Source organism: Panulirus ornatus, chromosome 2 (assembly GCF_036320965.1).
Source record: "Panulirus ornatus isolate Po-2019 chromosome 2, ASM3632096v1, whole genome shotgun sequence".
Classification (NCBI taxonomy): Eukaryota; Metazoa; Arthropoda; class Malacostraca; order Decapoda; family Palinuridae; genus Panulirus; species Panulirus ornatus.
Window position 1 is genome coordinate 24762657 of NC_092225.1, and position 14858 is coordinate 24777514.

The 14858-nt window shown below is 37.8% G+C and overlaps 2 protein-coding genes across 4 annotated transcripts in view; one reads left to right on the top strand and one right to left on the bottom strand.

Moving 5' to 3' along the window:
• LOC139754370 (uncharacterized) overlaps positions 1–12734 on the top strand; it is a 61071-nt gene extending 48337 nt beyond the window's left edge. For all 3 annotated transcript variants that reach the window (XM_071671686.1, XM_071671685.1, XM_071671687.1), the window contains exons 17-21: positions 461–1013; positions 5020–5145; positions 6015–6131; positions 6759–6858; positions 8795–12734. In XM_071671686.1, coding sequence (XP_071527787.1) covers positions 461–1013; positions 5020–5145; positions 6015–6131; positions 6759–6858; positions 8795–9558 — 1660 coding nt within the window. In that variant the 3' untranslated portion in view covers positions 9559–12734. The remainder of the gene's footprint in view (positions 1–460; positions 1014–5019; positions 5146–6014; positions 6132–6758; positions 6859–8794) is intronic.
• The window catches only part of LOC139754432 (prolyl 4-hydroxylase subunit alpha-2-like), a 30336-nt gene continuing 27934 nt past the window's right edge, over positions 12457–14858 (bottom strand). The window contains exon 14 of the mRNA XM_071671711.1: positions 12457–14836. Coding sequence (XP_071527812.1) covers positions 14772–14836 — 65 coding nt within the window. The 3' untranslated portion in view covers positions 12457–14771. The remainder of the gene's footprint in view (positions 14837–14858) is intronic.

Sequence of the window (14858 nt, forward strand, 5' to 3'; positions counted from 1 at the left end):
AGTAATGAGAATAATACATTATCCATTTTTCCATTAACATATTGATTTTCTCACCCATCCATCTGTGGAAGTATTAACCATGTTATCTATACTGATCAGGGATCTCCACCAGATGAGTTCACCTTGATAGCTGCTTGTTCCCTTCATCTTTGTATGTGCCCCTCCATAATTTGCCATGCTTCATTATTGCCTCACATTTAGTTAGCAGCAAGTTTGTCATTTTTCTTAGAATTTGAAGATCAAACCAAATCATACATCATTACTTTCATCCATAATGCAACCTGAACTTCAGTCTGTGTATATTAGATCCAAATCTTATTAGAATGTGATCAAACTTGTTTAAACAACAGTTTTTAGAATTAGAATTACATGGCATGGGTACCCATATTTCTGATAACTGTAGTGTGTCGGATAAAAAGTTTATAGCTTTTTCATTAATCTTCATGACTATAATTTACAGAACTGCTGAATTATTGGAACTTCTGGCACAGGTGGATCTTCTGTGCGACCAACTTGAAGACTGCCGGGTGAAGGTGGACAGTTTGCAAAATCTTCTTGCAGCCCACTCTTCACATAACCAGAGTTTAGAAACTTTATCACCTGTATTTTCCAAACTGTCTATTTCCAACTCAAGCTCAGATACTAAAAGAATGCAACCTCATTGTCAAAAGTTGGTTGATACCGTGGAAGATGAAGGAGAGAGAATGCGTTGTGGAAGTGGGATGCCAGACTATAAGTTAAAATCACTTACTACAAATCCAGCACTACTTGTTGTAGGACCAGAGGAGAGAATCAGTCATTTGATTAACCCAAAGTACCCTGCTTCTCCATCACTAAACTACTGTGAGGTGTCCACAGTAGTAAAGTTTAATCCTTGCCCTGAAGGAGTGGTGCAGTGTTTAGTGTGTGCAACACCAACTGTTCAGCAGCTTCGCATCTCCACAGCAGTATTGTTAGCACGTGTACATTCTCATGGAGGAAACCATCATACTGCACAGCTATGCTTGAATAAAGTTTGTATATCATATTTAATTTAAGTGAATTTTTTAATTGTCTGTGGGGCAAGAGTGCATGCTCTAATTACAGAGATACAAGTCCATCGAGTAGTGTTGTAAAGGCAACTAAGATATATTTTTTTTAAGAAAGGTGACTGTCATATTCATTCGTTGGTAAGGATTTTAAGTATGTGTAAGAATCATGGTGAGGTGCTGGAGGATTGGCAGAATGCCTGTATAGTGTCATTGTATGAAGGCAAAGGGAATAAAAGTGACTTCAAGTTGCAATGGTATAACTTTGTTGAGTGTAGCTGGTAAGTTGTCTAGTTGTATGGTAGAGTGGAGATTGAAATAGTGGTATCACACACACAGTATCAGACTGGGGAAGAACTAAATGATTTCAGAAGTGATAAAGTATTTATAGATCTGGTGTTTGCTTTGATGAATTTGTGTGAGAAATACTTGGAGAACCAGGACTTGTATGTGGTATTTATGGATCTAGAGAATGTGTATGATAGGGTTGATACAGATTCTCTGTGGAAGGTGTGAAAGTATATATGTAGTATGGGAGGAAAGCTATAAGAAGCAGTGAGTTTATATCATGAGCATAAGGCATATATGCAAGTAGGTAGAGAGAAGGGTGAACGGTTCAAGGTGAAGGTGGGTCTGCAGTAGGGGTGTATGATATCACCATGGCTGTTTAATCTGTTTATAGAAGTGAGTCAGTTGTTGTTCGCTGATGATACAGTGCTGGTGGCTGATTCATGTAAGAAACTGCAGAAGCGGGTGACTGAGTTTGGTGAAGTGTGTGAAAGAAGAAAGTTTAGAGTAAATGTGAATAAGAGCAAGGTTATTAGGTACAGTAGGGTTGAGGGTCAAGGCAATTGGGAGGTAAGTTTGAATGGAGAAAAACTGGAGGAAGTAAAGTGTTTTAGATATCTGGGAGTGGATCTGGCAGCGGATGGAACCATGGAAGCGGAAGTGAATCATAGGGTGGGGGAGGGGGCGAAAATTCTGGGAGCCTTGAAGAATGTTTGGAAGTTGAGAACATTATCTCGGAAAGCAAAAATGGGTATGTTTGAAGGCATAGTGGTTCCAACAATGTTGTATGGTTGCAGGCGTGGGCTATGGATAGAGTTGTGCACAGGAGGGTGGATGTGCTGGAAATGAGATGTTTGAGGACAATATGTGGTGTGAGGTGGTTTGATTGAGTAAGTAATGTAAGGGTGAGAGAGATGTGTGGAAATAAAAAGAGTATGTGTGGAAATAAAAAGAGTGTAGTTGAGAGAGCAGAAGAGGGTGTTTTGAAATGGTTTGGTCACATCGAGAGAATGAGTGGGGAAAGATTGACCAAGAGGATATATGTGTCAGAGGTGGAGGGAACGAGGAGATGTGGGAGACCAAATTGGAGGTGGAAAGATGGAGTGAAAAAGATTTTGAGTGATCGGGGCCTGAACATGCAGGAGGGTGAAAGGCGTGCAAGGAATAGAGTGAATTGGAACGATGTGGTATACCGGGGTCGACGTGCTGTCAATGGATTGAACCAGGGCATGTGAAGCGTCTGGGGTAAACCATGGAAAGTGTGTGGGGCCTGGATGTGGAAAGGGAGCTGTGGTTTCGGTGCATTATTACATGACAGCTAGAGACTGAGTGTGAACGAATGGGGCCTTTGTTGTGTTTCCTAGCGCTACCTCGCACACATGAGGGGGGAGGGGGTTGTTATTCCATGTGTGGCGAGGTGGGAATGGGAACAAATAAAGGCAGACAGTATGAATTATGTACATGTGTATATATGTATATGTCTGTGTGTGTATATATATGTGTACATTGAGATGTATAGGTATGTATATTTGCGTGTATGGACGTGTATGTATATACATGTGTATGTGGGCGGGTTGGGCCATTCTTTCGTCTGTTTCCTTGCGCTACCTCGCTAACGCGGGAGACAGCGACAAAGCAAAATAAAAAAATATAAGATAGGGTGGAAAGGGAGGTAAATGCAAGGGTCTTGGAGAGAGGAACAGGTGTACAGTGTGCTGGTGGTTGATGTGCCTGGTAGGTGAGTCTGTAAATGGTTGCTGATGATACAGCACTGGTGGCAGATTCCAGTGAGAAATTGCTGGTGCTAATGTGTGAGTTTTGGAGAGCGAGAAAGGAGAGACAGGGGTAAATGTCAGTTAAATCATGGTTATTAGGATTTGCAGCAAAAAAAAAAAAAAAAGGCTATATGGAGTGTGAGTTTGAATGGAGAGAACTTGGAGGTTGTTGAGCATTGTAGATACCTTTGAGAGGACATGGAAGCAATGAAACCATATGAGCTGAAGTGAGCCAACAGGGTGAGCAAGGAGGCAAAGGTCTTCAGTGCACTGAAGAGTATGTGGAAAGAAAGGCCAATGACTTTAAGGACAAAGATGGGTATGTTTGATGGCATAATAGTCCCATGGATGTTGTAAGGATGTGAGGCTTGGACCTTAAACAGTAGTGTGAATGATAGGGTGAATGTGTTGAAAGTGAAAAGTTTGAGGATGGCATTTGATGTGAGGAGGATTGATCACATAAGAAATGACTTGGTAAGAGAGAGGTGTAGTAATGATAGGAGTACATATGAGAAAGCTGAAGAGGGTGTACTGAAATGGTTTGGACATATGGAGAGGTAGAGTGGGGAGGATGATCAAAAGCATATACATGTCCGAAGTGGGGAGAACAGGAAAATTGAGGAGGATGTGGAAGGATAGAGTAAAACATGCTTTAAAAAGCTCAGGGCATGAGCATGTGGGAGGGTGCAAGGCATGCAGTGAATAGAGTATATTGGAGCAGTGTTGGAAAGAGGGGAAGAAGTGCTGTCACCAGGCTGAACCAGGACACTTGAAGCACTTGGTAACCCAAGGAAAGGTCTTTGGGATCTGGATGTGGATAGGGGATTCTGGTTTCATTGCAGTATACAAGACAATTAGGGAGTGGATGTGAGTGAGTGAGGCTTATTTTTGTGTTTGTCTTTGTTCATGGCCATACTTAACTAATGAGGGAAATGATATCATTTATGAAAAAAAAGAAAGAAATATGTACATACTTCCTGCCCAAGGAATCCCTTCTGTCATTTATTTGGTTTCTGCAGTGTTCCAGAAACTAGCCACATCCAGTGGGCAGGGCCACAGGTATTAAAGTATAGTGAAGTTGAGAGCAAGTAAATGTCGTGAGAGCAAAGGACAGTTGAAAAAGTACTCGTTCGGTGTCTTCATTTTGTTAGTTATGTCATGACTGCTTCATATGCCCTGGTTCAGCCCTTTGAGAGCATGTTTTCCCCGACATACCATGTTGATCCAATTTATGCTATCCCATACATACCTCTCTCCCTTTAGAATGTTCAGGCCCTGATACAAGAAGGCTTCCTTTACTCCAACCTTTCATTTTGTTCTCCTCCCCTTCCTCCATCCACTTTTGATTCATAGATCCTTTTGATTAGTCAGTTTTCAATCACCATCTGCAATGTATATAGATAGAGATGTGCATAAGTTTTCATTCATATAGAAAAAAAAAAGAAATAAAAAGATAGATAAATAAGTTTGGTATAACTCCCTTTTTTAAACCTGTTCTATACATAATCTATGCAGAATTTTCTATTGGTAGGGTATCCCAGTTCATTTTTTTTCAGTTGGCATGTTTACAAAAAAAGGAATGGTGAAAAGAAAGAGGTCATATTTTTGCTTTCCTTTCATTACCACTTTTTATACTTTAGTAGTAAGGAGTTATAACCTGAAAGGGACTATTGTCTTGGTAATAGTTGACTGTATAGCACAGTCTTTCTCTCTAGCCACCACTTATCCCACTACTACCACCACTACCTACTTTTCTCCTGTCTTCTGCTTTTCTTTTCCTTCTTTTTATCCACCCTATCCTCTTTATTTTTCCCTCTGATTCACCTCTTCACTGCCTTCTCCCTTCCTTCTCCTTTCTACTTCTTTTTCTCAGTTCTCTTAAAGGTTTTGAATACTGATTAAATTACATAGCTCCATCATACTTGCAGGCCAGAGAGATGTACAGTGTTGCTAATGATAAGGCATCTGAAGTATCCAGTTATCTTGCCTCCTTCATAGACAAGAAGCACAAAAGAAAAATAACTTCCATGTATGTTCTGTCAAGATTGAATTTGGTGAGTTGAGTGGACTGTGCCCTTGTTTTCTTTAGTCTTTTGATCCCAACTTAATGAATACAGTATAGAGGACTTTGCTAATGTATAATGTAAATGTTAAGTATTTGTTGCTGTTGTTGCCAATATAATAACCTTATATGGGAATGTAATACTTTGTCAAAATAATGAAATATGCCTGAGTTAGAGCAAGTGTCAAAATACCCACATTGTGGCAAGTATTGCAAAAATTCATCAATTCACTTAACATCCAAGAGACAGATTTCATTACAAAAATGAGACTTTCGAAAAGTTCGTACTTGCATGCTGTCTACTCTTTGTTAATTGCACTGTACCTTAAGCTAACTTAAAGCTGAACAGGTGGAGATTGAAACAAATTTTGAGATGCATGCAGTCAACCCCCCACCCCCACCCCACCACCCCACCCCACACACACACACACACACACACACACACACACACTTAACCAAATTTTCAGTCTGACCAAGGGTCTAATCTGAGCTCCTGATGAAAGTTTTAGGCTCAGTAAAGAGAGGTACTGTTAAGAAAAAGATCACTGTACATACATATTTGTCCACATGCAGTCAGAACCACCGGTATTGGCCAGTGCAGGAATACGTGATTTTGGAGTCATTTAGTGCTTCATGACTGACAGTCAGAAGATTAGATTCTATAGATTATGTCCATCAAAGAATCCCAATACCGATATGCTGGGATGACTTGCACACGTTTCCAGAAATACCTGTTAGATGAACATTATATGAAAGTAGAGTTGTCTCATAACACTGATACAGTTAACTGCCTGAGCAGATTTTCCATGTTTGTTTTGTAGAAGTTGACTTGATATTGATTTTTTTTATTTGTGTTTATAGGTACATCTTCAGATTTACCATGCTTTAGTTGAGAATCTAGCCTTAGAGAAGAAATGGGAACAAGCTCTTAATATCAGTTTGCAAGCACTTCAGGCTGTGAGCTCATTAAATTGTCAGGTGAGTGATATGAAAACAACTTCCAGTTATCTTTTGTGTCATTTGATTGTTCTTGTCAGTTGTCTTTGTCTGATCAGTGCAGCTTTCTTAAGGAGACAGATCTATGCTTCAATTATCACCTCAGTAAGTTCCCTTATGGGTTACATAGAGTTACAGTGGCTATGTATTAGGGTAGACACAAAGATTTAGTGGATGTACGCAAGAAGTATGTAGGAATATGGAAACAGAAAATGGTAGAGAATGGTAGAAGTAAGGGTGTTTTAGGATATTGTTGACAAAGAATTTGTAATGAAGGGAAAATGTAATGCGAATATTTTGTAGAATAAAATCAGAAAGATTGCTTAATTACAGCAGCATTAGTGTTACTCTGGATGAACAAAGCCAACTGATCTACCATTATTTTATGACAAAAAATTATATGAAAGTTGCATTAGATAAACTAGTTATTTTCTTATTTCTGTATCTTAAGGTTTGACACAGCGTTATCCTGACTTTGAGAACAAGGGAACCATCCACAAAGTGTGATATAACTGAAGAGGTTATCATCAATTATCAGTGTTCCTTTATGTACATAATATTTTGAAAAATTCTTATGCCAGGTTTTTTAATGATTTTTGTCTTACTCAGCTGTTGTACCAGGATATGCACTTCATTGCTGTTGTTATTCTGCAAAGTCATGCCGTACAGAAGGCATTAGACCAACACATGAAGACAGTGGAGAGTAGTGGTAAGATAAGATTGCTTTTTTGGTTAACTGCTTTTGATTATTTAGATAGATTAGAACATTACAATACATAAGTAAATAATGGGAGATAAAAGTATATTTTTAGCTGTTCACTGGGTAAGGGCAAAGGTTTTGATTGCTAAACAGAATATCTATTTAACTCTTGTTGATTGCTGATAATACTTGTATTTTAGTTGGAAATGTATCAATATTAGATACAGATTCAAGTGCTAAAGGCAGAATTAAGAAGTATACCAAAGTATGGCACTGCATAGACCCACTTCAACCCTACCTCATGGTAATGTTGTTTAATAAATTCTAGAACAGAGAAGGGCATCGGCAATGACAATTAATAAGGAAAAGGTATTCTTGATGGAGGGATTCATGAATGCTTTATCCTTTTCAATATGGCACTTTTGATATCTGCTGCATATTCCGTGTAGGATATTCTCATATTCAGTATTCTTGAAGAAAATATATTAATAAGTTTGTTTGTATGGTTAATTGGGACATTATTTTATAAATTGAGTAATGTACAACTCAACCCGGTCAGACATTATTTATTTGTGCTGTGATTCCACTCTTCTTACTTTAACTCCTTTTCCCATGCCTCCTCACTCATTCTCATACTTGCTCTCACATTGAAGATATTTCCTTTCATATTTCAGCATCTTGGAATTTAGAAATAACCTGGTCTCTATCTACACTGTATCTCATTCAGGGTCTCACTCATTTACTGCTGTTGAATTTTACAAAACTACAGTTCATCCCTATAATAACATAAACACAGTCATAACTATATCCTCTATTTTATCTTGGAAATACTACATTATGATCATTATAAAATCTGCATCCTAAAAGCTGAGAATGTTTTGAAGTTGCCATAATTTTTTCTCTCGTAAGTACTTATTTACTAATTATGGGGGTTTTATTCGCTCTTGTATGGAGTGCTGAATGCATCATCTCTAGAGATGCTTTCCTTTCACGTTTCTCTAAGCCTTAGTGGAATTGGATGCTGTATTGATTATCAAGCTGTGTTTTCTCCTCAACCATCCCTTTCTTTCTTCTATGATGTTACTTCCCTATCCTTGTTCTACAGACGTCATTACAGCCACGTCTTGTGAGTTGCTTACATATACCCTTGCCACTAAGGTTTGGAGCCATGGTACGTATGCCTGCTGTTTCCCATAAATATTCTGTGGAGACTAGAAACATGAGGATTAAATGTTATGATTCTCTCACCTTTCCTTAAAGAAGCTGCAGAATTCTGTTCTTTATTTCATCTTTTTCTCCTCCTGCAACCTTTCTAACATTAAGGCCTAAGGTGCAACAATTGTAATTAATCTCATTCTTTTGTACTCTACATTTCTTTCATCTGAGGTATCCTTGATTAGGGTATGTTTCTGCCTGTGTCATATCTTGGTTACAATAAAAAGATACCCTGATGCATGAACAAGAAATTGTATTGGTGTGAGTTAAATGGATGCACAGTAAGTGAAAATTAATGCTGGTGAGGTGTAGAGAATGATGGACATAATTTAAATGGAACATTGTTAAAGATTTGCCTGGTTTGGGGACCCAAATCCTCTTTATTTATGAATATGGAAGATGATGTGGAGGGATGGAATATGTGTTAAGGAGTTTCACTGGCAGGTATTATGTGAGTACAAAGGAAGGCATTGCATGTGTAATAGTTAGACTGGATGGTGTTGTGTAAAGGATAGACAGAATTTATATGTGGGATTTGATATAGAATATGGTGCAGAAAGTCAGAGGAAGGGACAAAATTGAAGTGTGAAAATTTCTGGAGCAATTGCATGAGCCTTATTACTGAACCATGGAAAATGCATAATTGATTTATTTAGACTTTTTATTTTTCTTAACATTTTTTTCCTTGACTTTATTTTAATGTAAGTTGTAATGAATTTCATTTTTCCAGATGAAATATGTGAAGAAATCTCAAAGGAACAAGAAGAAAAGTGTAACAGTGATTGGAAAACTCCAACAAGAATTAGAAGTAAAGCAGATGAAAGCTCTTGCATTAAATCAGCTCAACAACTTCTCAGTATGCCAAGGCCTTCGATAGCTAAAGAAAAGGGCTTTAGTATTTACAATGGAGATGATTTCTTGGAGGAGACAACTGAACCAAATGAAATTCTGATACCAGTCCAGTATAAGAATTTCCCTGCAAAACCCGTCACAAAGCAAGTTTACAAGTCAACTGTTAAAACTAAAACAACTAGAGGTTCTTCCAGAAAGAAAAAGAATGATGTAAATGAGACTGGTTCTGCTTTTAGTGAGCTAGCTTTAGATAGCAGCCCCACAAGATTAGTTTTACAGGTCCCAAATTCCATCTCGGTCTCACCTTGTGATTACACTGCTAACTCTTCTACAATAAGAGCAGGTGGTAAATCACAAACAAAGAACAACGTTCATAAAGCAAAAGAATCCATTATGCCTAAGAAAATAGATTTTAATGACAAGGATAGCTCCTGTAATATTTCAAAAGATAATGATGACATGGACATATGTATTCATTCTGAAACTAGAACTATTAAAAAACGAGGCCAGACAACAAGAGGAGCAGGAGCGGTTTTAAAAGGTGGAAAGCAGAGTACAGCATCTAAATGTAAAACCCAGAAAGCTATAGAAATTAAGCCTACAACAAGGTCCAGATCTAGTAGATCACTCAGGTTAGTATAATAAAGGAATAATATATAGGAGTTTCATGGATTTTTTTATTATAAGATCATCCTATTATTGTAAATTACATTGCTATTTTATTCTTTGATTCTTTGTTAGTAATATATCATTATAGACATGTATATGTTGGAGTGATGCTTGTAGATAAAGCAGTTGTTATTAGGATGCTTATAGATTTTTAATTCTAATTATTTATAGTTCTCTCCTCTACAGTCTGTCAAGCAGATATGGTAGATTCTCAATAATATCTATAATAATGTCAGGGTTAGGATATTCCAACATTTAGTGTTTCCAACGAGTAACTGCTACTCTTTCCCACCCGTCACTGATGACTCAACTATGGTAACGGCAGATTACTCATTCTCGGCTGATCTTTAGCTGTTCAGAGACTCCCAACAGAGATGATTTCACTGACCCACAAATTCAGTCCACTCGGAAGCTCTCAAAATTATCTAGTATTATGTGCTGGCGAAATGTCTGCTGTCAGATTGGCTTTTGTGATCCCAGGGATCAGTCATGGAGATTCTTTTGCCGTGCCCATCCTCTTGAGAAGTTCCCAGAAGAAACTTTGTTTCAGAGATATAGATAGATAGATAGGTAAATGAATCAGTATCCCTTTTTCTCTTTTACATATCTAGTTTATTAAGAGTATAATGTGTTAAATTCATGTAGGGAAACAGCGATTAAGTATAATGAGAAATAAGATAATGTGAGGATACTCCCTCAGAGGCTCAGTCCTCTGTTCTTAATGTGGGAAATGGCTAATAGTATGAAAAATATATATATATTTTTTTTTTCATATTATTCGCCATTTCTCACTTTAGCAAGGCAGTGTTAAGAACAGAGGATTGAGCCCTGAGAGGAAAAATTCTAGCTTGGCCCCCTTCTCTGTTCCTGTTGCTACCCCACCATACAGGAAACAGCATCGCTATCCCCCACTTATTTTAGATTGTGTATTTATATAAAGTTTCCACCTTTTATATATTGTTTATTCATTATTATATTTGTTTGTGGACCTTTGTATACAACAAAATAGTTTTTCAGTTGGTGTATACATGGTATTATTGGAAAATATCAAGTGAGAGGGGTTGTTGTACAGAGAAATTATTTATGTGGGGTAAATATGATAATATTGGGAATTATCAAAGTGAATGGCATTTTGGAGTGTGACTTAGTCATGGCTCTCCATCACCCATCCCCCTTACAGGTTTCTTCCCTTTCCCTTGTGTTTTAGTTGTTTTCCAATCTTGATCTTAATTCTTGGAGGCTTTAAGTGTTTTGGCCCCAGACTAGGGAAGTTCTAAAAGAATTAGGAACTGGAATGGTGTTTCTGTGGTGTAAAGGTGCAATACGGTTTTGAACCATGGGTGAGTGCCAGCATACGCTGAGAAATCTCCCCAGGAATGCAACACCTGTTATCTTGTTGAATCCTATGGTAAGATATGAACCACTAACCAGTGTTCCACTAAGTTATGATTTCTTAGAACACATCCCAACGTTAAGTGGGACCAGATATATCTCCAGTTTTAAACTTGATGTATCAGATACACTGTCCTTGGTTTGGATTATTGGAACTAAGTTCATCTTTTTCCCTCAGGACATCCATTAACAGTTATCAAATCTTGTTTTATTGGTTCAGCCTGAGCTTCACACTTGAATACATGGTGTGAGGAAGGTGACCTTTACCTTACCTTAGCCTTCCCTAGAAATCTGATATTGGAGGAAATCAAGAAAAGGGAGTCTTTAGCACTCATCTACCTCCTTGGTTAGACAGTACCTTAGTTGAAACATTATGGATCATCCCTGTGTGGGTCAAGGGATTCCTCCTTCAGGATAGACAGATTGCAATGTGCTTCAGAATTGACACAGGAAGTTTTTTCTTCTTTCCTCTTTGAAGTAGTCGCATATGCATATTTTCCTGATTTTATTACCCTTTCCTGCTTTCCCCTCGTTTTTGTCAAGAAACCTTTATCTTAACCAACAGTGACTACTTTTGAGCTGATACCTGTGATATGCTAATTTTGAGAGCTGCTGCTGTGCTGGGAGTTAGATAGTTGATAACATCATCACTGTGGTGGTCTCTGATTGACTGAAGGTTGGCCCAAAATGAGTGATCTTCCTTTACAGTATATGCTCAGTGTTTCCAACAAGTGGGGAAGACCAGCACATCTTCACTAGAAATACTGGGGTTGGAAGGTCCTAACCCTGCTATTTCTAGAGATGTCATATAGAATCCTTCATGCTTGCTGGACTCTGACTCGGAGAGAAAAGGTATTTCAATTTTCAAAACCTATATTTTTTCGTAGTAGTATTGAAAGACAGTGGCAAAATTTTTATATGCCATGATAGTAAAGGTTGCAGGTAAATTGCATGTGAATTACCAAAGAACATAGTACACTGTACAAATGAAATATTTTTCTGGATTAGGAAAAAAAATGCTTTTTGAAAAAGTACAAAACAGTCAAGTAATTTGACTTGCATTTTTATCTTGTAGATCAGGGCTACTAAACTAGATGTAGCAACACCAGATGAAATCAGAAAGTTTGTTTTGAGGAGTCTTGAGCTGTTGTTGAGACTTGTAATGAGGGCTGCTTAGTCATGAATGTTACAAATCACAAATTTTGGGGGATGCTCACAAAAAAGGTTTGGTAATCCTTGTTGTAGATACTACTAACAGGTTCATCAAAACTTTACATGTATTTGAGGAATACGTGCACATGTACACATGATATATATAGTTTTTATTAAGGAAATGCGTCCAAACTAAATTTGCATGATTTACGATGAGGCTGTAGAAATCTAAGTTTGTCTGAAAATATAGTTTCATTGATTCCTTGATTTTCATTGATTATGTAGTATTAAGTGATATGCATCTCAGGAGTATAAGAAATTCACTGGTGTTATTGTGAACTTAATATATTTGCACATGTATCAGTGAAAATGACATTGCACCAATAGTCTGAGCAACCCACAGCTGAAGTGGAAAAAGCTTTGCTTGCTTTGAAATGCTAGCACTACTGAGTCCTGGACTAATTGAAAGATGCTACTTTCTGAGTAACAACACAAATAAGTGGATTGGTGAATATTTTTTAACCATAAGTTTCAAGAAAATTAAATTCTTTAATTTTGTCTTGAACCAGGGTAAAATGTACAAGCCTTTGATTATTGTGGGGGCTTTAAGAAAACATGTAAAACTGAATAATCCAATAATCAGCACTGCATACACAGATATGAAGTATTCTGATCTAAAACATACTAGATCAGAAAGTGTACATTACAATGAAAATGACCATGGATGTTTAGCAGAGAGTGAAGACAGGAAGGATGATGATGTGGTGCTTTTTCAAGGAGAGTATAGATAATGCAGTAGATGATGTGTGTAGCAGGAAAGTGGACTACTGGTATTCTGTCCACAAACATACAATCTCTCCTTATCAATTGTAACATGGCAACAAAACTCATGCAGCAGATTGTTGGTTACTCTAGATTTTCCTGCGCTAAGCCCAGTGCACTAGCCGTGCCTATAGGCAAAATGGTAGGAGCAGTAGATAGAAGTAGTAGACAGGAAGATTTAGGCTGGAGCATTGGTAGTAACACTGAGTAGAAGTAGTAGGTAGGAGCATAAGATAGAAGTAGACTTGCCCCCTTCCAGTGACCTGTTTTGGGTGAGGCACTAAAGGCTAAGAAGCAGCACTGGAGTTCTTTAGTTATGGAGGCTGTTGCCATGGCTACCTTTCTGAGGGAGTTCCAATTGGAACAGGTGTCAGAGATACTGATAGATAGATACAAAAGTGAAAAGTGCAAAAGGGAAAGGTGTCTGTGCCTGGTAGAATGGAAAGTTAAAGAAGTCATTAAGTTGCAAGAGGGATGCATAAATGTAGTCTGGACAAATTTGACAAGGGAAATTAGAGACAATGAAAGAAGAGTGTAATGAAAAAGTAAAGGGGAGGATAAAGGAAAAAAAGAGCAAATGAAGATATTAGAAGGAGTCAAATGAAAAGTTTTGTTGAAAATAAGAAACCATATTAGAAGGAAGGGCAAAAAGAAAGAGAAATGTGGTAGAAGTGAAAGAATGATAGACACAGGAAGATGCCATATGACAAAATCAGTGGAAGAAGTACTTCTAAGAAGCTGATGATGTGAGAGGATGGGACTAAGGCAGTGATATGCAGGGGGATGGAGAGGGGGTGAGTGCAACTTCCAGTACAAGAAACAGTATTCAGTATGAGTTAAAAGCCACAATAACCTATATGAAATACCTTGATGGGGTTAATCATGTTGAGGGGATCCACGATATTAGGTTAAGAAAATTTATTGGAGGTAGTGAAATGGTGAAGGAAAGACAACCAGTATCGTAGGAAGTAAAAAAATGATGGAATGTATTTTGTGGAAAGCACTCAGGAAGGTGTGCTTGGTGTAGGTAGAATGTAGACCTGCTGTGGCTAACCCAAGACGGGGGAGTTTCTTATAAGAACAAAGAATTGTAGATATGAGTAGATGTATAAACAGAGAAGTTATGTACTAAGCAAACATTATTTCTTCTTTAAGTCAACTGCATAGCATGCAATACAGGAATGGATCACTTTGGCCCATGCCATTTTCCCACTATCCATTCAGCCATCATAATTCCATAGTTAGGAGTCGTATTATGATTAGTGAAGATATGGTCAAATACATGCAATCATATAACTTTATATAGTTGTTTCTCAGCATTTGGAGAACTGAATGGTATAAAACACCTAACTCCCAATTTGGATTTTGCTTTAGGTACGATACTTTTAAAATGCTTTGGCCTGGAACTTAACCTGACTCATTACTGGAAATGTTGACCTGCTCCCCAAGGGTCAGGTCAATAACATCACACTGCATTTTTACAACCGTTTTCCAGCATACAAGGATTTGAATGGCTTAAGACCCAGAACTTTAGTTCGGATTTTAACCCCTATTTTCAAAATATAAAACATTTAAAGCTTTATATATGTCTGTTCCCCATGATTCCACTCAAATTCCCTTTAACATAATCACTTTTTTTTTTCCTTAACCTAGGAGAAGACACTTTGTATTGTAAACCGTAACTTTGTCATTCCATTCCGGACCTTGTAATAAGGTAGACATATGTTGTAATGCATTATGTTAAGTGAAGTTGTTGAGTGGTGTTGGAAAGTTGGTACATCTGCAGCTGTGGGTCGGTCTTGATGAGCACTGCCGTCTTGTTAGGACAAAGGTAGGCAAGGTCTGTGATGTAGCTGAGGATAGCTTTTGATCCACTTGTTGCTCACTGAAAGAAAAAAGAAGATATA